Here is a 21248-nt window from a genome sequence, read left to right as displayed (position 1 = left end):
AGCCACCCCATTGTCGGCTTGGCCAAACCTATAATGCACACGCTAAAGGCCATTTTAGTGACCACGGGGCAGAGAGCATTTTGAAAAAATGTATTTGTCACCAGTTCGTGCTCCAACAATTAGCTGGCCACGAAGAGTTTTTTGGTTTTATTCACACGGCAACACTTAACTAGAGACAAATTTCTCACAGAAAGTCCTTCTTGATATTTTTCTCCTATTGATCTGTTGATTGAATAATTTTATACTCTGTTCATTTAGAATCAGCGAGTTTCAGTTTTTGGGAATATCTCGAAGCTCTGTTCTTGTTTCACTAATTTGTTCTCAATTTACATAGGTTAGGTTACTTCTTTATCTTCACCTTTTCCCATGTTTATATGGGGTTGGTATTTCCTTCTCTAATGCATTTCTTCCATTTCTCCTATCAAGGGCTACTTTTCTCTTAAGTCCCCTCTGGTTCAAGTCTTCTTCCACCTTATCTTTCCAATGTATCTTTGGTCTTCCTCTTTCCTTTTACTACCAGTCTTCCTATCTTCCTTCCAGCATAATTGTTGTTTCTTCGCTCTACGTGGCCAAACCACCTCAACCTGCATTCTTGAATCTTTTTGCTCAAGGGGTCCATCTTAACAGAACCTCTAAAATCATTCCTTATTCTATTCTTCCTCGACACTCCACGCATCCATCTCAACATTTTCATCTCCGCCACCTCCTCCTTTCTTTCTCGGGCTCTTGTTATTGCCCATATCGGCTCCTTATAACATTGAGAGTCTAACAACCGATTTATACAATTTTCCTTTAAGATTGTAGCTAACTTTCTTGTCGCATAACACACCGCTCAGCTTCCTCCAGTTCATCCATCCATATTGAATTGAATTCTACGCTGCACTTCCGAGTTCAATCCTCCTCCCATCTCCACAAACGTCCCAAGATATTTAAAAGTCGGAACAAAAGAGAGCGGCACATTTCGGATTTTAATATTACACTCGTCTCTACCATACAGTCATATAAGCCATTTTAGTTCTTCTAATCTTCGTGCCCCTTTCTTCCAAAACTTTCCTCCAATCTTCCAGTTCCTTCTCAGCCTTGGTTTGGGGAAGTTCACACAGCACAATAGCATTGGCAAACAGCATACTAGGTTACTATGGTTACTAAATGTTAAAGTCCTTGGCGATATTAATAATTCCAGCCGTTATAAATTACAGTGTGGTGTTATACTTAAATCACATAATTTGATAAAATTAGGACTTATCACACAAGCATTTATCCGCTCTTTAGCAGTCAAAATTAATAGAATTAGCATTTTGCAGAATGCATTTAAAGTCTAGAATTCTTGCATCTTTTTGTCAGTTTCTAAAGTTTCGTCAACAGCTGAGGAGGAGCCTACTTGTAACTACGAAACTTGTAAAGGACTGGTTCTAGTAGGGTATCAAAGGAAGGTTGTAAAATGAATTGTAATCTAAAAACTAGGTAAAACTAGCGCAAGTTTAAAAGATTAATTTTTATAAAAGGTGTAAAATAGGGATCTGGATCCGAAATGCATTCTGCAAAACGACAATTTTATGTTATTAATTTCGCGTGCTCTCGGATACTTTTCTGTGTGATAAGTCCTAATTTTATCAAATTGTGTGATTTCAGAAGTATAACGATTAGTAGGACAAGAAATTTCGGGCATATTTTATAGTTAGTGGGATAGTTAGTTGCATTCTTCTAATCAAATTTAAGCAATTCGTTGCTGGATTTATTTTTAACTTTCCCGGCAACATTTGGCGGCGCCATCTGTTACGATATTTTATTTAAAAACTTTTTATATTTTTAGGTATTATAAAATGACAAAAAGCTTAATTTTGAGGGTAGGGATGGGTAATATAAAAATTGTAAATGCTAATAATAAGCAAAATGGTCATTGAGCCCGACCCTACTGGAGATACACACCACCCGTTTATCTCCCCATCTCTGGACTAATTACCAAAATTTAACAGCATCGATCCCCCTAATAAACGAACCGCCCTGCAAATTTTCAGAAATTTTCGGCAAAAAGCACAGAACTTAAGCTTCAAACGGGGTGAACAAAATCCTGCTTCCCACACATACATACAGGGAAAAAACCCGAATATTTTGCATTTCGCGACGTTTCGAGAAGAGTCCAAAAATGTAAAAATCTTGGGACGTCATTTTTTGACCGATTGCCTTACTTTTCCTCTGTTAAGGCAAGAAAGTAAAAAGAAGACTGCGTGTTATTTCTTTGTCTATCCCTGTGTTTCAAATTTTCTTCAAACTGTTCTTCATTATTCCGTGCAAGGTGTTCCTAGAAAGTCTGGAAGCAGTGGAATTTACACTAAATGTACTTTGTTGCTGGTTGTCTCATTTACAATATGACTTCACGCGTTCATCCCGAAATTCCAAATACACTGAGCCGCTGTCGTGTTTTTTTCGAGGGAATTCTTTCAAAAAGGACCTATTAGAATTGACAGCAACGAGTCAATAATTTCATTTCGGGAGAGAGAATTCGGTGGAATACGACTAACCACTTTTGGACCGCAATGGATTATAAATGGCGGAAAGAAAGCGCTTTATTCACAGTTCAGCCATTAGAAGTCATTTCCAATATCTTTGTCTATAATGGAGAATTCTAGCAGATAAAAGCTTTAACGCGTGTAGAGTAGAAGGAAGAAAGCAAACGATACCGAAAGAAGCCATTTTACAATAATCTAGTATGAGAAGGACGTAATTTGGAAAAGGAGCGTCGTGTCGATTCTTAAGAGTCAGAATTCGTGACATTATTCTACCGGCAGAGGTGGAATAATGTAATTCTCTGTAAATGTATTTACAGTGAAAAGCTGGTTGGCATCAAAATTCGTTTTTCGTTCGATTAAAGTGATGGGATAAGGCAAGACACGGGCGATATGCCAAGGGGTGCATCCCGCGAGCTTACTATGGAAGACCACACCCTTAAATATTATCCATTGTCACCATTTAGATGTTAGAAGAAAACCCGGAAAACTCCACTCTGCCGGCTTTTTTGTGGAACCAATTGCCAGTGTTCGGTGGTTTTATTCGCTCGGCCGCTGATTTCTCTTACGGATGTTTCACTTACCGAGCAAATTTGCTAATAATATTAATGCTTAGGCAACTTTAATTTAATAATTTTATCGCGACCTTCCGTCAAATTTTCTATTATTTTATATCGAGTGCTATTTAATCGCGTCTGTTTGGCGACTGTACAAATTAACGGGGCTCCGAGCTACCCAAGGAGTCCACCGACAGTAACACTTAACCGGAAATCCGGCGCCGGGATGGAAAGTCGCCAATGGCGCACCGTGTGGCCAAAATTAGAACTAATTCTGCACCCTAAAATCCTAGCAAACGACCCCGACGGAAAATAGGCTCGAAAGTAACGTAACGGCGTTATAGAAGGGTTTAAATTTTTCGGTGGTGGCGACTGTGTGGCAGATTCCACCTTTTACTGTTTGTTGGCCGAAAAGAGGCCAAATTTTCGATATTTTTCTTTTTTCTTTTAGGTTTTTCTTTCATTTTAATCGTATTTGCGAAAAGAAAAGAACGAATTGGAATTTCACATTTTAACGGCCATTCCCATCCGTTTGGTTGGGGAAAGTAAGAAATGAATTGTCGGGAGGTCCACGGGAATGACAAATCGGCGATTTGCTCCGTCCCTCCGAAATCTGTCGCTTTCCACGTGGACACGAGTGAAAGCTTCGGAACAGAGAATAATTACCTGGGAGAAATTAAATTAGAAGTAATTTTGTCGTTGCCTGGACCAGAACCGAAGCGTCTTTACTCTCGAAATACTTCCTCGATTATTACTCTCGCCTCCGAGGCAACTTCCGTTTTCTCCGCAAACCCCTTTCTTCGTTCGTTAAAGACAAGCCAACATCATAAATTCCATTTCCTCCCGTTCCCGGGGAAAGGCGCTTGTCATTTGGCGCGCTCGACTACGTAATTTCAGAGTTTCCGTTCAACTTTCGGCTTAAATTAAAACCGGATTGGTTTTGACGGGTAAAACGGAGGGAGGAGACCGGTCGCTCCCTTCCGTTTCCGGAGATTTCGGAAACGAAACAGACAAACAGAAAGCCCCGAGCTTGCGCCGGGGCGCGCGATTGCGGCGGCGAGTCGGCGCGGTAGACGTACGCCGAGCGGCGGGGACGTCGCGGTCCGTCGACCAACCGCCAAACGCCAAATTCGCCAGCGCCTCTGCCGGCATCGACGCCGACCAGTCGTCGGCGCGAAGACCAGATGTCGACTACCACCGACACTCGTCCTCCCCGAAGTAAGTAGACGACTCTTTATTTGGCCTTTTCCGCCGCCTTCGACCCGCCGTTCTCTTCCGGTCGCGCGCCTCCGACGCCTTCCCACGCGCCATCTCGCCGATAGGAGGTAGGCCACCGAGAATCGGGCGGCCGACGGCCGAGAGATCGACGGCCGCGGTGGCACGGCTCGGCAAACGACTCCGGGACGACGACGGATCTCGCGTTTTCCTCCCCTCGACGCCGACGACCGTGGCCACGGACCAAAGGCCGCTAAAACGCTTTTCGTTTACGGAGGCGACGACGCGCGCCACCGGCGGACGTGGCGAAGCGCGCGAAATTCGACGCGACGTCGATGATCGCTCGGAGCCGGAAACGAGAGGAACGACGGTACTCCTTCCCTTCTACCGGGTTTCCGGTCGAGGCCACCGCTTCGACCGACGACGTAATTAATCGGTCGGCCGGGACGACGGGAAATTGCCGCGCCGTCGCTTGGGTGGAAATTTTCCGCGAAAATTACGCCGAATTTTCCCGGTTCCCTTTGTTTCCCATAGATTATCGTCGATCGGCGCGCGACGGATCCGATCGACTCGGTCCGGTGTCGGTAGAATCGTATTCCCAGTCGCTAACTCCTTTCGACGGAAAACCGGAAGAAGAATCGGGAGTCGGCCAGAGATTGGCGGGCGACGAAACCTTGCAAGTGACAAAACGCCAAGCCAATGGAGGAAGCGGGTCTTACGGCTTCTTATTTCCAGGAAAATAAATTTAATTATCGAAATGTGTCATCACGCGCCAATCGAGTTCTTTCCTGGATTCCGCTTATTACCTTTTCTGGAGCCCTTCTACAGCGAGACAGAAGGCTAAAAGAGTCGCGATTCAAATTGGCGTTATTGAAATCCTTGGTCGCGTCCGTCTGATTACGACGGGCGAGCAAAGAACCGAGGAAAATTTCCGCCGAAAAGAGGGTGAACGATCCGCGCGTTATTTTAAGACTGGAAAGAAATGTTGGGTAAAAGTCGTGAGGGAAGCGAACGGATCGTCTCCCACGGGGAAAAGTCGAGAAATTTCGTGCCGTCTTCCTCGTTTCGACGTCGTTTTCTACTCCCGCTTTCTTTTCCTCCGACCGAGCGAGTGGCGAGTGGGAATTCGAACCTCTCGTAGGAGGAGCGAAAATTTTCGTCCTCTCCTACGAAGAACAACGGGATTTTTGGCGGACGAAGCGTCGTTTCCGTTCGAAAAAGCGATACGCGACGGGACTTTATACCGAGACAAATAGAAACGAAGAAGAGGGCCATCGAAGTAGAGACGTGAGAAAAGTGGCGAGGGGGCGCAGCGACGATAATCGGCACTCGAGACGCCACGACCGAAGACACTTAAAGAATTAAAGACGATTGTCAGGTCGGCGCCCGACTTCCCGTCGTTTCTCCGTTGGGAAGACGTTTCCAAGGATTTTGGGCGGGTGCCAACCCTTTACCTCTCCCGAAAAAAAATCCGTCTACCCTCGAATGTCGCGTAAATTTCGTCATTATCGGAATACCGTAAGTATTCCGTCCGGCTTCTAGCGAAGCGCAAAGGGGAGGAACAGATCGGCCTTTTCTTTCCGACACGCCAGGGGGGCTGAAAATACGGTGCGGACCACCCGCCTCGTTCCGTAAACGACCGACTCGCGACCAAGTTCCGTTAGAAAAAATACGGCGGAAAGAAAAAAAAGCGGAGTCGGTGCCAAAAGTTTACTTTGCAGAAAATTAAAGGTCGTTCGCATCCCGGATTTGGGCGTTGCGATATTTGGCACACACTTTGGACAGAACGAAAGACGAATGTTCTTTGAGTAAGAGAAATGAATCGTTAGATTCTTCGACGGATAACGGAGATAATATTTTACTAAATATTAAAACTGTAGGTAAACCGAGAGGACCGGAAATATTAAGCCATAATGGCGTAACAAAACGCGGTATTAATTAGGGAAGCAAATGCCATATTTTAGAACGTAAAGTAGCCACGTCGATGGAAGAAAGTCTCGATTTAAGACCTTTATTCGTGGCCAAACAATAGAAAACTATCGCTAGTCCAACGGGAATATCCGAACCCCGAAGTAACGTTCGTTCCGGCAATTCCCGCCGTCTCTCCGACTTTTACTCGCCGCGACGCGCGCGAAAACGTGGCCAACAATTTATTCTCCGAAACGTTCCTATTAAGAACGTTGCATCGATTTCGTCTCGTATGGTTGGAGTCGTAAATCTGGTTTAATGGGCCACCGACCGGCGATTCGCTCGACTAATTCGTCCCCCTTACCGATATACTTCTCCCCTCTCGGTTACGGCCCGGGACGAGTCCATATCTCGGCTCTGCCTTACGCTCTTTTCTTAAACGAAGCGGAAGCGGAAATCGGTTCTTTGTACCGCGTTTTTCTTTTGTCCGAGGCTAAAAGCCAAGTCGAAAAGTTTTGGTCGTTAACTCCGCTACGTCTATCGATCTTCCGCGGAAGCTTTTCCCGACGTACTCTGGCGTAGCTTGGTAATGACGTAGCTGCCGATTGCGTAAAAATCCCATAAAACTCCTTTCCGGTTTCCAACTCTCGTAACGGACGAGATATCCGAGGTGGGAGACTTTAAACCCGGGCGACGGCCGCTCCGTTACCCCGACTTTCGGGAGCGGAGACGTTCTTTTAACCTCAAATCATCGGGCGCCCGCCTTTCGACCTTCGACCTTCGTTGTCTTTCGGCCGCTTCCCCCTCCGGACGGCGTCGCCGACTTTTTTCGCATCTCGGGTCCGGGTCGCCGTTCCACGCTCTGTTTCCCGGCCGGCGGCCGCGCGTCCGGGTCGACGCCGCGTAGTTAACCCCCGGTACGGATCGACCACCGGATATATTAAGACCCGCTTATAACGACGGGTTAAACGGGCGTTCCCGCCGACGAAAATAGCCGGACGGGATAATTATCCTAACGGCTCTCGCCTCGTTAGGATAATTAGTCGGTTAAGGTGTCCGCCGTTCCCCGCGGCGTTGCGGCTTCGTTTCCTTTTTAAATCCGCAAATTCGGTCGGGTCGAGAGTCTCCGGCGACTCCGCGTCTCGGGATTTTCCGACGTAAACACGCGCCACGGCGGTTTGTTTACGTCGCGTGACGTAAAGGGCCGCGTTCCTACTCCCGTGGCGGAGAAATTCGACCTTCCGCTCCTTTCTCCGTCACTTTTAAAGCGCGTTTTCAGTTATCGGCCGTCGGAGGGCGCTACGACCGGCGGTAATTATTCCACAATTATCGTCCTTCGTCTTCGTGAGACCGATAAAATGGCCGAAAATACGACCAGAGCAAAATTCCGTTTCGCCTTTCCCCCGGACTCGGATTAGCGCCCGCCATTATGCAAATTAGTCGCTCCTTTAAATGTATTACCTCGTCCGAGCGCGGTTGGTAATTCGAATTCGGCGGGTGATGCCCACTGACGGAAGGTACTTTTTTTTTTGCTGACATTTCGTTTCGGAATCCGAATCGTATTTTCCCGAACGTAATTCGCGTCGTTTCCGGGTTATCGACCGCGTCGATCCGCGGAGTCAAATTAGAGAAAAGGTGGCGCCCGTCGTCGGTGGGGAGATCGACTGACCGACGTCGGGAAGAAAAAACGAAAGTAAAGGCGGAAAGATTTTTCACTTTCCTCTCTTTTATTTTCCAGAGCGCCATTTTCCCATCGGCCTTCGGATGCCATGGTGACGTCGAGAGCGGAGACGGAATCGGGCGCCGCGTCGGAGGCGGCGCGGCGCTCTCCAGACGAAGAAGAGTCCGAAGAAAAAATGGAGGAAGAGGGGGCCGGGAAGATGGCCGCGCCCTTAAAATCCTCTCTGAAGAGGAGCGGAGCGGAAAGGAACTACAAATGCGTCACTTTCAGTAGCACCGCCATCGTTTACGCGGACGACGCGCCGCTGGGCAGGGAGGAGCCCGTCAAGGGCACCGAGACGCTTTTCGCCTTCGACCCTCCCCTCGAATACCGGGACTCGGAAGAAGAGTTCGACGACGGAGACTGGGACTGCGATTGGTTCCCCGTCGTCTCTGTCAATCGGCGGACCACGGACGACGAAGATGACGACGACGACGACGACGATTGGGACGTGCTGCAACCGCGCGACGACGACCGAGAAGAAGAAGCGGACGAAGAGGAAGATGAGGAGGAGGAGGAGGAGGCGGACAGCGACGACTCGCGCGACACTATCGTTTTGACCAGGACTGTCCAACAAGAAGAGATTCGATGCGAAAGAGACGCGTCCGAGGACGATGGCCGGGCGCCTCTCCCGACGCGCCGTGCCGAGCCGGACCGAGACTCCGACGTTTCCGTCCAGGAAGATGCGGAAGAACCGGAAGAGAACCGAGAGGAAGAAGAGGAGACGATCGCTCGATCTCGGGAGGAGCGAGAACCGGAAGAGCCCCGCAGCAGGACTTCGGATATCCGCAGGCGGATGGAAGAATCCTCTTACTGCCGAACGACGCTGGAGGCGACGGAAGTGAAGAGACGAGCGACTTCCGGTCGTCCCGGGCGGAGAGCCTCCAGCACCGAATGTCTGTCGGAAAAGTTGAGGTGGTTGGTGCGTCCGGAAACTCTTTGGGACGGAGAGGTGACGGTCCCGGGCGACGTGCGGGAGTGGAAAATAGAGACTTCGCGTTCGGACGAACTGGAGCGCTTCGTGGAACAATATTTGGGCAGGATCGAGAGGATCAGGAAGAGGTACAGCCTGACCGATCCGGGTTTGGAGAGGAATCCTTCGGTGCGCGGCATCAGACCCCGCTTCGGGTCCACCTTCGAGATCCTGCGTCGACTGCAGTCTCAGATCCGTCCCCCGGCTTCGGTCGAGGGTCATCCCACTTGGCCCCCGCGCGCGGCAGATAGGCGCGCCGAGGCGGACGGCAGGGAGGGACCGGAGGAGGAGAGGGGCGTTCCGGAAGGGGCCAGCTCTTCTCCGCCCGCCTCCTCCGAGTCCTTCGGAGACCGAGGATTTATCTATTATTCTCTGAACGTCTGACGTCCTTCGGCTCTGTCTCCCGCGGCCGTCGTAATATTGTAAATACTTTCGGGTCGGACGGCGCTGCCAAATAATATTTTTATAGCGAAACTCGCGCAGCGCTAAACGGAGACCGCCAACCCCGGCGATCCTCGTCTGTCCTCGTCCTATTAAGCCAAAGACGGAAAGGGTCCGAGTGGACGTAATTCGGTCTCCGCGCCTTCTCTCGCCCGTTTCCGACCGGAAATTGAAGGCGGAGATGGGGTGGCCGAAGGGGGCGGATCCGGCGGTGAAAAGAAACGCCACGTTTCTTTGGCTTCTGTCGAAGCGCAACTGCCAGAACGCGTCGCTCCGTCCCGTTCCCGGAGGCGACGGAGAATCCCTCCTTTCCCATTGTATAATTGTTTTATAGAGAATTGTTTAGACGCGAATAAAGTCTTATTTATTTTATGTTTAAGCGGCCGATATTTTCTATTCATTGAATTAATTAATTAATAACCTGGAAGTAATGAAGCGCGTGCGTTTTAAAGATCGGGACGGTCCTGTAGAGGCCGCCATCTTGGTTTTAGAAATAGCGGTCGAACGAAGGACTTCGTGTCCGAAAACGACAAATCTGGTTCCTTAAAAGAAATTCGGACGCTTTTTAACGCTAACTTCAGAATTTCGGAAAAAGAGGGAACGTTCGGTGCCCGGATTGCTCGAAATTCTCGGGTATTTCCCACCAATTATAATTTTTACCGGAAATTTTGGCCATTCCGTCGAAACGCAGTTTTTCATTCGGCCGATGTCTACCGCAGTTTCTCTCGACAAATTCCCTGCCTAGAGGCTCGAAAAATACCTCCGTCCCGACTTTCGTCAAGGACCGAAACTTCCATCCTCGTTCGTGCACGGAATCTTTATTTCCGGGCTTTGGTAAGCCGGACAGGAGGTCTTTCCTTCTTTCCGACTTCTTAAAAAACTTTGGGTCTTAAAGTAAAATACGGGGAAGTAAAACCGAAAGACTCGAGATCAGTTTATTTTACTTTTCTTTCGCTTTATGGCCACTGGAGATCGATCGGCCGCACCATTCCCTGGGAAAATAGCCGGAAGCGGAAGGGTGGTCCGAGCATTCTATCAGAAATCCTCCCGAACGACCGATAGCGGCGTGGTAGAAGTAGGTGACCGCCGGGACGTTCTTTATTTGCGGTTTGTTCGAGGATCTGAATCATTACCGACGATGTTATCCGAAATCGAACCCGGGATCACCCTCCATAATGTTTTAGTCGGAGTAGTAGATATCCGTTTTTAGGAGCACCGATCGAACGATTATTTGCGCATTGTTTTTCGAATTAAAGTGTGTCCCACCCGGAAGAAACGCCACCATTCTTAACTCCGACGCATTAACGAAATTTATCTGGAGGAAACGCGTCACAAACTGGTCACCTTCCGATCTTCCGTCCGGAGAATGGAGTTCGAATCCGAGTCAACGAGCCAAACTAGGAAAGGCTACTTTTTTCGGAAGGAGCTAAACGAAGTACGACTTTGCTAGCGTAACGTTACGCGCATTTCTATCTCGAAAGAAGGAGTCCGTAACTTCCATCCAATATTTTCCGACAGAGTATTTGGAGTGGGAGGAGCGCAGTAGCCAATCCAGAAATCTTTACGAGGGGAGCAGAAAGCTTACAGCCTTTTTACTACCCGAAATACTCGGCTAAACTCGGAAAAAACTCCCAGAAAGGAGCGCAGCCGCGCCCCGCGCGACTCTCTAACCCGCCCCCGGAAGAAGGCGCTTGGCGACGGAGACCTCCACGGACCGTAACTAAGATCGGCCTTCCGCCCGTCCGGCGTAAATACGTCAAAGGTCAAAAGGCGTAAACATCCTTTTAAACGCGTCGCCTCCTTTCCTTCTGGAAAAACGCAAAAGTTCAGTCGTCGCGTCTGTCCACGGTTTGTTGGAAATCTGTCGGGTAAGACGCGTTGCGCGAATTAATTGTCGAAATAAGTGGCGAGCAGAAATTACAAAAAGACGGATAAATGGAGGCGATAGATTCGGATCGAATCCGTCTACGGACATAAAACGAGATAAGAGAGTGGCAAATTAAATTATTTTTAGACGGAGGAAAAGATCTACGGATGAACGAACGCTTTTAACGGCGATAACCATTGAAAATCGGGGACAAATTGCGTAAATAACAAAAGAAGTTGGCAACTTTTTAAATAGCCTAAGACTCGTTCTACTTCTACACAAAAGCGTTATATCGAGAACGTCGTATTAAAGGGGGACGGAATAATCGCGCGACGATCGATTTTTGTACGGTTTGTGACCGTTCGTCGGTAATGAAGAAATTTTTCAAAAATACGCGAATATTCTGGAATCTGTTACTTTTAGCGCCCTCCGGAGGAATTAGAAAATGCCTCCTTTTTAATTAACCCGGATGTTGGCCTGGCTTCTCGCGCGAGAAAAACCTTTCGCCGCGTTTCGTTTTATGCGAAAATAAGGAAATGGCAGAAAATGTCGACGGAGGTCGAAACGAGGAACTTGGACGTCGTCTTCCGCGTCGAAAAGCGGAATTTGGCCAGGAACGGCGGAAATTCCAACCCTCCGGTGTAACGGACGGTCAAAGACAATGGTCTAAATTTGTTAATTTGCCAAACGGTCGGGCTTATCGCGTACGAGTCTTTCCGCACAAAACACTCCTCTAACGCCAAAACTTAATATGAAAAGTACGATCAAAACGGATTATTATTTACATTCGGGCAAACAGAAATTTTTAAGAATTCCGCTGTAGGGTGGCGTCATTTCCAACTTCCTCGTTTAATACACTCGGTGGAAGCGGCTTAAACACGACCCCGCATTAAACACTTTCCAATCCCCAATGTTTTCTACAGTTCCGAGTACTTTGGTCTATCGGACCGAAAAATAGGCGAGTGGTCGTTCAATCCACGCCATCCTTCTATTTGAACGTCAGAAACAATTCTTACGGTAGATTCGTCTATAATCAAAGCGCGAACTATCGCTGTCGAATTTCCTCCTTACAAACCATCCGGCCACGTCGAAACTTTCTCAATGGGGCAGAAATATAAGATACTCTATCATAATTGTTTAAAATTGTACTATCTCTGGGCAATATGGCTGGGTGATGGTGAGAACGGAAGACCCGATCTAGTGGGGCAAACGCATCGTTGACTCCCCAGCGGAGGCCCGTAGATCTAGCACTTGGATTCTGTCGTGGAAGAAAGTCGCTTCGTTTAGTATTTTTTTCATATTTTCCGAAAAGATTTCTGGGAAGTGAAGTCATTGGTGGGAGGTAGTGGCTATTTAAGAGAAGACACGTTGGCAGATTCAAAAGACCCGTAACATTTTACTAGTAAAACAATATTGGCAAAAGTGTACAGTACCTCCCGATAGGAGCGAAAAATTATACTCGCGAATTTTCTGCAAACAGAAAATAGTTTGGTCTCTGTTACTTATTTTGTTCCGAAAAATAAAATATCTAAACATCTCTATTTGTATACCGAAAATGAGTCAAAAGGAAATTACCTTAAACGATACTTAATATTTTATTTACTGGACAATCCCTACGAACTTAAAAGGAAAGCGACATTTATATTGAAAGACATATCTACGAAACGTCGCGTGTTGAAATCGGACGACGGGATTCTAAGCCCCCCCCGTTATATTTCCTTTTGTTCCCGGGACTTTAATACGACTTCAAAAAGTAAAGTTTCGTCACGTAATGGCATTGCTTTACAGCATCCTTCGTTCAACGTCATTAATTAATACATACCCAAAACTCAGTTGCGAGCGAAAATATTAACCGGGAGCCTATAATGCTCCACCACTTTAAATACGGAAAATAAGCGTTACGACATAAAAGCCTAAAGTTTCTAAAACGTACGTAAAATGTCCAACAATAAGCAACATATTTTGTGTGTAACCAGAAAATATTGTACAGTGGAGCCTCGAAAACTCGGCACTCCGGATAACTCTGCCACACCCTGGCAGGGCAAAAAATATCCTTAGTTAATTAATTTTCATGATAAAGACAGTTTTATGCCTCATAAAGTATTTTTCTGAGGTCTGTCTTATCGGGTAAATTACTGTACACAGTGTATTCATTAATTTTCATTTTCATGTAGTAAAGGCTCTATGCCTTCATAAAAGATGTATTTTTCCTTTGTTTAAGGGTATTTGGGCAGTTTATTCTCTGTTGTATTCTCAAGTAAACAATACATACAAGTACAGTACAGTATTTTTTGAAGAAACACTCATACTTATTTTTTTTAACCCCATTCCCGATAACCCGGCATTTTCACAAACTCGGCCACCCTTCGGTCCACATTAGGCCGAGTTTTCGAGGCTTTACTGTATTAAAATTCATAAAACATCGCTCTCATCGCGGAACGGGTTGTTTTTCTTTCCCTAAAGTCATCGATGCAAACTGATAGAGATGACGTCAATCTTAACCAATTACTTCGGTTTGTTCAAGTAAACTATTCATCGAGTTCGTTACCTCTGAGCTCAATGAACAGTTGAGATACGTCTTAATTCATCGCTTATATATCGTAGCCCTCGGAATCCCTTTTGGAGAAAGCTATTTAACAAACAAGATTCTTCGGAAGCCACCCCACCGAACTGCCTGCGAACCATAGTCCCTGGTCACGAGTAACCAGGCAAATCTACTTCTCCCGTCACTCTCTTCCACCTTAACGATCCGCGCGCCTCTTCCAACATCCAACGGAAAGTCATTCGTAACGTTTACGCGTGATTAACGTCACGGGCGTAGCCAGGAAGGGGCATGGGGCGTGGCGGTCCCCCCAGTTAACCCGGTGTCCTCCCCAGAAAATCACAGCCGAAAAAGTGTTGAGTCGATTTGCAAAAAGAAATAAAAAGTTGAAGCTAATTTAATTGGGTATAGTGTACCGCGGCCCGCAATTAATCTCTGAATATTGGACTGAACTTCAAATAATTGGTTGAATGGATCCGCGATAATTCTATACAACCTGACAATGCTAACTTATAGGAAAGTTGACAAATTCCGATCCTAAAAATAAAAAAAAATCGACGGCTTCCCGTGCCCAACGTGAAGAGTGTATCTGTAATCTCTATGTACAGTTTAGTCTCTACGGAATGACGCCGCAATAAGCTCTCGCGTCACCCGAAAATCTTGCTAGGGCCGCCTCTGGTTCGGACAGTGAAAAAAGTTTTCTTTCCAATTCGGCCCGGAGGAAAAAACTGTCGGCCACCCCCGGTTTATATCTAGATTAAAAACGGTGAACTATATTCAAGAATGGTAAAAAAAAATAATTGATCGGTTAATTTTTGTTTAAGGCAATGCTAGAGTTTGATATTAATGTTACGAGAACGTATGATTAAAGGAAGTTTCATATTTTGTATGTGTTAAGTTATCGTCGATTCTTACGGAAATTTCATTTTAATGAACAATAATTTGAAATAATTCAATTTTGTGTCAGGTTGGCCTCTACTAGGCCCCCCGTAACAAAACTCTGGCTACGCCCATGATTAACGTTCTTTCTATGGTATTTTGGTACGAAACTGGTGACGTGACTTTTACCACGCGCAGTTTTAACAAAACGATGTAAAAGTAAATTGTTTTTCGTGAAAATATGGAGGTAAAAACGTAGTATCGAGAGAGAGACGTTATATGAAGTTTAAGCATCAAAAACGATAAGATGTTCTGAGGGTCTCCGATTCTTTTAAATCATATAGGAAAATCCGTGCGGTTAATATTACATTAACCGCAACCATTAAACAGTTATGGCGATTTGTAATAAAACTTTAATCATCATCTATGATATTTATTTGACTGAAATTCTCGGGACTGAAAAGAGCAGAAGCTCTAATTGCGACGTTTACACATTTTATTTTTACTCTTAACACGGGCAAAACAGGTTGTCTTTGTAATCAATAGAACTGTATAAAACAATCATTTTTCTTTACAACTAAAATTCTAAACTTTAAAAAAACGAAAATAAAATTTACAAAACAATAACTTTTACAATATATTTACAATAACTTTGAATTTCTTAAGATGACAGCTTCACATCTTTCAAATGCTGATAGCAGAAATCTTTCCCCGTAACGCAGGTTCGTTTGCAAGAAAGACCAGACTTGTTGAGCCCGTTGCAGGTTCGTTTCGATGGCGTAGAAGCTCTACTCACACTAACAACAAAAAGGATATGTTTAAAAATATAAAAATAAATAAATCCAGCAACGAGCTGCGTAACTTTCCCGGCTGTTAAGATTTTATTTTAAAAATAACTTTTATATTATCAATCATTATGAAATGGTAAAAGGCTTAATTTTGAGGATATAGACGGATTTTATAAAAAAAAAAAAATTTAAATGTTGATAACGAGTAATAAATCTTCATTAAGTCCGACCCCTTTCTAGATACGACACCCGTCTATCTTCTCACCTTTACCCCTCTCGACCTTTGACCACCAAAGTTCAATAGTATCAATGCCACTTATACACAGTGGTGATATTCGAAATATTTAACAAAGGGTTCGCTAACAGAAAATGTTTCCTTATAATTAACCTTAAACCCCATGCCCGAGATATATCGGGCAAGTTACATAGCGTTACATAAAACATGGGCGTTTGGATCCCCTAAAGTTTTTGTTTTTTGGATTTTTGAAATGTTTTTTGTCTCCAAATTTTTTCAAAAATTTTTTCCCGCGCGAAAAAATTTTATCGCGATTTTAATTTACCTTTAATGACGCACGATTCACGCTTAATTGCTTTTTAATTGTTTTTTAATTGGAGTTTGATATCAAATTTCATTCATCGTTCTAAAGTTGTAGTGCACAAATTTTCCTTCGGTAAAGTTATTTAAAGCTAGTTTCTGATGTCAAAAACGACCTCCGATAGTTTTTAAATTTTTTTAATTAATAGATTTTATTATATATAAGTTTAATTAAGTCGGGGGGTCGGAAATCGCAATAAAAATTTTAATTTTTTAAAAATATTTTAAAATATACGGCCAGCTAGTATTCACCCTACTATAAACCCATCGCCTCCCGAGACTTCTATGAGAATGTTCTGGGAAATCCAACTCCAGCTGTGTTCAAAGTCATCCAGCTGTTTAAACAATGATTCATCAGCATCAGACTTCACAGAAAGAGGAGACAAAGGAAAATAAAATCTGAAGCTTTTTTTTTTCAAAATTAACGCATTTCTTTCGTTTTGTCAGTTTTACGTATTTTTTATGTTTAATTACATTAATATCAAAAATTGCTAGAGTCCCAAGGAGTTAACTGTTTTCCCTATGACTTTTTCTCAAGAAAAAATTTTTCTAAATCATTTATTTTATCATTAGGTATTATTATAATAATAGACAGATGTCATCGTTTTTCGAAATACAATATCTTTTTTATTTCTCTGTCGATAGCCCGACACGTGTTCCGCAGCCATCTTGTATTTGCTCGCGCGCGTGAGATTGTGGGATCCCTCGTATGACTGGACCTAGTTTCAAGAACTCTCTTGAGTCGATCGCGATTAAATCTCGTTTCAGTCGAGATTGAAACGGTCGATGGAGGTTATATGCGAACGGGGTATAAGGCTCTAGTTTAGTAGTGTTACAGAGTATAATACGTATATTTTAATATATTTTTTAAAAGAAACAAAACCGCTGAGAAATGTTACGTGTGTTTAACAACGGGTTCGGAAAATTTTGAAAATGTTAACAACGGGTTCGGTCGAACCTGTGCGAACCCGCTGAATATCACCACTGCTTATACACAAACTTGGTGCCAAATTTCATTTCTTTATCTTGAGATATCGACCAAAGTAGATGTCAACACACATTTTGGGTATCGGTTTTTTTTCACTTTTTTGGATTCAGAGGTGTCGAAATATCGCAATTCCAAAAACCGGAGGGTCAAATGTGACACGATTACATTATTATATTATAATAGTCGGCGTTAAGACAGCTAGGAAAATAACAAGAAAGTAAAAATTTGAGATGATTACATTACTTTTTCGGGAAAGTAAAATGTATATTACAGTTGAACAAACAAGTCCTTATTAAGATAAACATCGGCCAGAGTCTTTGGATGTTGGCATTTTATAAATAACTCGAAACACAGCAAAACAAAGCTTCGTTTTATGCCAATCAACGTTTATTTTTATATTCACATAACCAAACGAGTAAAACGGCAAAGCCATTTTTGGGACCAGACTGTCTCGGAGAGCGTGAGCAACGCGTGCGCAAATCTGGCACTCGCGCCTGTTTGTAGAAACAGTCTTGGCATTTCGTATTTTTTTTTTACCCGGTTCTCGGTCCCCCGACTACCTGCAGTCCGGTTTATTTTATGTGCGCATGATTCGAGCACCAAATTCTCTGTGCCAAATTGCAACTCCTGACATGTCCTCCTTCGTAGCTGTAAGGTTTGCAGCCGTTGGCGGCAGCGCGATTTTAGAGACCAGACACAGTCTCGTCAAAAATTAGCCAAATTTTTGAACGACGGCCACTGACGGGAACATAAAAATGATCGTAGTTTGGAAGTTTTTATACGCACTTCGAAAAGAAACGTTCTTGAATAATGGCCTCCGTTTAGAGGTGGCCGTTATGGAAGGTTCGACTTTAACATTAATCGTATAATGATACCGTATTTTCCGGCGTATAAGACGACTTTTTAACCCAGGAAAATCTTCTCAAAAGTCGGGGGTCGTCTTATACGCCGGAAAGTACGTATATATTTTTAAATTGGAAACAAGAAAAAAGTAACGTAAAATACAGATATTAATTAACTATAACAGCTCTATCATTATGGAGATATAATAGATTTCTGATTATATTTCCTATAGTTTCGGTTAGAAAGTAAACCTTAATCTTCATACAATCTTAAATTATTTCTGATCTACTATAATAGAATAAGATGCAATCAGTTCTTCCACTGTCTTTACAGAAATGTTTTGATCTCTTTCTGCCCTATGAGCATTAAGAGTGTCTTTTTAATCATACCCATTGTGGATTCTTCGAGGCCCATGATGGGGGCCAGGTGGTGAAGGATGGGGTCCAACGTATCGGGGCAGATCAAATCAGGATTTGATCTCGCACCCCAGAGGTAGGCCAATGCCTTAATTGCCTCGACCGTCCAACTAAAGAAATGTTTTGATAAAGCTGCATTGTTGTCTTTGCCACTTTCAATTTTGCTTTTGCTTTTTTACTTGAAAACAGATTATTGAAAAGATTTGGCATAACATTAAAAGCATTTTCTATGAATTTTAAATGAGCAATCTAATTGTTACAGATGTTAGATATATTATTGATGGACCATTCAATAGCATCTCTGAAAGCTTTTATTATTGATCTACAATGTTCTTTTATTTACAATGATTTCCAATTGTTGATTTGGACTGCAGATGCAAGGTGCCATCGATTCTAAAACTATTTTTTATACGAGGGGAGTCCGATATTAAAGTCCAAAATTACACTAAAATTTATAATTAAAAAAATATTTAATACATTCCACAAAAACTACATACTTTTGTTTATTTCTTGACATAATTGCCATAAACGTTGAGACATTTATCCCAGCGTGATACTAGTTTGAACATCCCTTCACGGTACTGTTACTTGTCAAGTTGCTTGAAGTAGTCCAGAAGTTCTTCAAATACCTCCTGATCCGCAAAAGGGTTTCCCCCGCCAAAAATTTCTTTAAAGATCAAATAAATGAAAATCTGAGGGGGACTAAATCTGAACCACACAGAGGATGTTGCAGGATCATGCTGTGCCAATTCTGCTGTGCCAACCACAGTTTGGTTTGATTTGATGTGTGGAGTATAGTCCAGATTTAGTCCCCTCAGATTTTCATTTATTTGACCTTTAAAGAAATTTTTGGCGGGGGAATGCTTTGCGGATCAGGAGGAATTGGAAGAACCATTCTGGACTACTTTGAGCAACTTGACAAGTAACAGTACTGTGAAGGGATGTTCAAACTAGTGTCACACTGGGATAAATGTCTCAACATTTACAGCAGTTATATCAAGAAATAAACAAAATTATGTAGTTTGGTTTCACAAAATACAACAATGTAAGCAATGGGCTATCCAAGTGGGTGCCCCCGAAGACTTTCCAGAAACTCCAGAAAACTCCATGGAATCAGTCCATTAGCTGGGTGTAAACCTAAAACCAGCTGTCAATATTCAGTGATTTTATCCACTTCGCAACTCAATAATAGTAAGTAAAACAATTTTAAAAAAGTTTTTAAATAAAGCCGGGTACTAAACTTCTGTTAATTCAAAGTGTAGTTTCAATTTATCCTAAGTTAAATAATAAGAAAACAATTTTGAACTGTAAAAAAAGAAAATTTGTCATACCTCCTCACTGGAGTAGAAGTCCGGCTTGATCTCGACCTTACCGATGAAGCTTCATCCAAATCAGATAATAAATCCCTTTTCACACCATTTATTGATCTCTTAAATGTTTAATTTTTATTTTTAATTTTACAATAAACTTATTGCTTAATAATAAAAGTAACAATTTAAATATTATTAAGCATATTGAAACTAAAATGTATTAACATATACATGTTGCATTTCAATGCAAAACTATAATGTTTCCATAAATAGAATTGCATTATGGTATAAAAATTTTTAAAAATGTTGGACTTATTCAAGATTGATTAATTTATTATAATTTTAATCAGTTTAAATGTTAAATTAATATCAATTTTTAAAACATATTTATGCATTTAAATTTTAATTCCATCATTATTATAATTAAAGTGAAAAAACTGAAATTTGAAAAAATTCTGCAGCATCTTGAATATTGCATATTCATGAAAGAATTTACTTCAAAAGATTTCTTATATATGGGATGGCCATAATTAAACAACTGCTATAAGTTCTGGAACTCTATCAAACATAAGGTTGTATTGTTTCTGCATTTGAAGATCAAATCAATTTAGATGTATTTAGTATTTAAATAAATAGAATGTTACTAAATTTGGTAGTTATAATATTCAAGGCAAAGAGGAAAAGGATTCTACAAAAATATTTTAGTTCTAAAATCTGGTAATGCAAGGAATTTGAAATGGTATACGATACAGGGCATTTAAAAAGTTACTGTGCAGTGAGAAATGTGTAATGATATTAAAGTTATACATAAAGCGTTGTACAAAACCTGTGTTATATGTCCCACATTTCCACTTTATGGTACTTGGTGTTACTGCTTGCTCATAGATGTCCTAGTTTTTAGAAGACTTCTTGGTCGATCTCAGAATCTCCCATAGAATCTCGTCTGCAAGGTCTCCAGACCTCTGGATTATGGGCCCTCTGAGGAACATTTCCAGTATTTGTTTTAGGAAAAACTGCAATATTGAACATAAAACTTCACTTTTATTAAAACTTTACTTAAACCTTTTCCACTGCATGGTAACTTTTCGGACACCCAGTACAATTCAGGGGTCATCCTGGCTTTTTTTATAGCAATCACCAATGTATTTTCCAAACCCATTGTTTATTTGCCAAAATAGAAAGTTATTCACCATGTTACTTTTTCACTTACTGTGTCTTTTTGTACCAACCAGAAATGAAAGGATGATCCACAATATAAAACAACAGTTTTTATGATTAAGTTTCTCAAGCAACTTTATTTTTGTTTATTAACTGTAAAATTCATGTTAAAGTTTGAGTAGCACATTGGATTAAAACTAAATCCTTTGTGGTTGTTCAGCCTTCTCAAAATCAGTTTTCACTGAGTGACTTTTTTTTCTGCAGACTGCTGTTGCTATTTGCCACTCCAATTGCCAGATGAATTGCAAATTTTGTAACAGGCAGCATGACCCCTGACAATGTATTACTAAGTATGGACAAATAATTAACACAAACAAACCTGAAAGTAAATTTTAATTTTTGTGTTACATTTACAGCAATGATATACCAATTAAAACATCACATTATTTACAATTACCAATGTTATAAGAGGAACTGTTTTCATAATTAAAAACTGTTTGCAATCAAGCTGATATTGTCACAATGTGGCTACCCATTTTTG

At 42.7% G+C, this 21248-nt stretch overlaps 1 protein-coding gene and 1 long non-coding RNA gene across 3 annotated transcripts; one reads left to right on the top strand and one right to left on the bottom strand.

The window, feature by feature from the left end:
• The first annotated feature begins 3790 nt into the window (after positions 1–3790).
• LOC111638172 (protein SDA1 homolog) lies at positions 3791–9693 on the top strand. 2 transcript variants are annotated; one of them, XM_023383837.1, is made up of 2 exons: positions 3791–4282; positions 7926–9693. In XM_023383837.1, the coding sequence occupies exon 2, from the start codon at positions 7957–7959 to the stop codon at positions 9262–9264; it is 1308 nt and encodes a 435-aa protein (XP_023239605.1). In that variant the 5' UTR covers positions 3791–4282; positions 7926–7956; the 3' UTR covers positions 9265–9693. The 2 variants fall into 2 exon arrangements, with proteins under 2 accessions (XP_023239605.1, XP_023239603.1); XM_023383835.1 differs by lacking the exon at positions 3791–4282 and adding an exon at positions 4309–7704.
• A 5333-nt stretch (positions 9694–15026) lies between these two features.
• Positions 15027–19685, bottom strand: LOC111638176. The gene is made up of 2 exons (XR_002758806.1): positions 19571–19685; positions 15027–15406 (listed from the first exon to the last, which is right to left on the bottom strand). It is a non-coding gene; the product is annotated as an uncharacterized LOC111638176 (long non-coding RNA).
• Between the last annotated feature and the right edge of the window lie 1563 nt (positions 19686–21248).

This window comes from Centruroides sculpturatus, unplaced genomic scaffold, assembly GCF_000671375.1.
Source record: "Centruroides sculpturatus isolate CEXI.00-Female unplaced genomic scaffold, Cexi_2.0 scaffold1178, whole genome shotgun sequence".
In the NCBI taxonomy this organism is placed as follows: Eukaryota; Metazoa; Arthropoda; class Arachnida; order Scorpiones; family Buthidae; genus Centruroides; species Centruroides sculpturatus.
This window is presented reverse-complemented; position numbering and strand designations above follow the sequence as displayed.

Coding starts and splice junctions, on each gene's coding strand:
- LOC111638172 (XM_023383835.1), top strand. CDS start 7,640: ATGTATTACCTCGTCCGAGCGCGGTTGGTAATTCGAATTCGGCGGGTG. Junction 7,705..7,925: donor GTGATGCCCACTGACGGAAG/GTACTTTTTTTT, acceptor TTTATTTTCCAG/AGCGCCATTTTCCCATCGGC.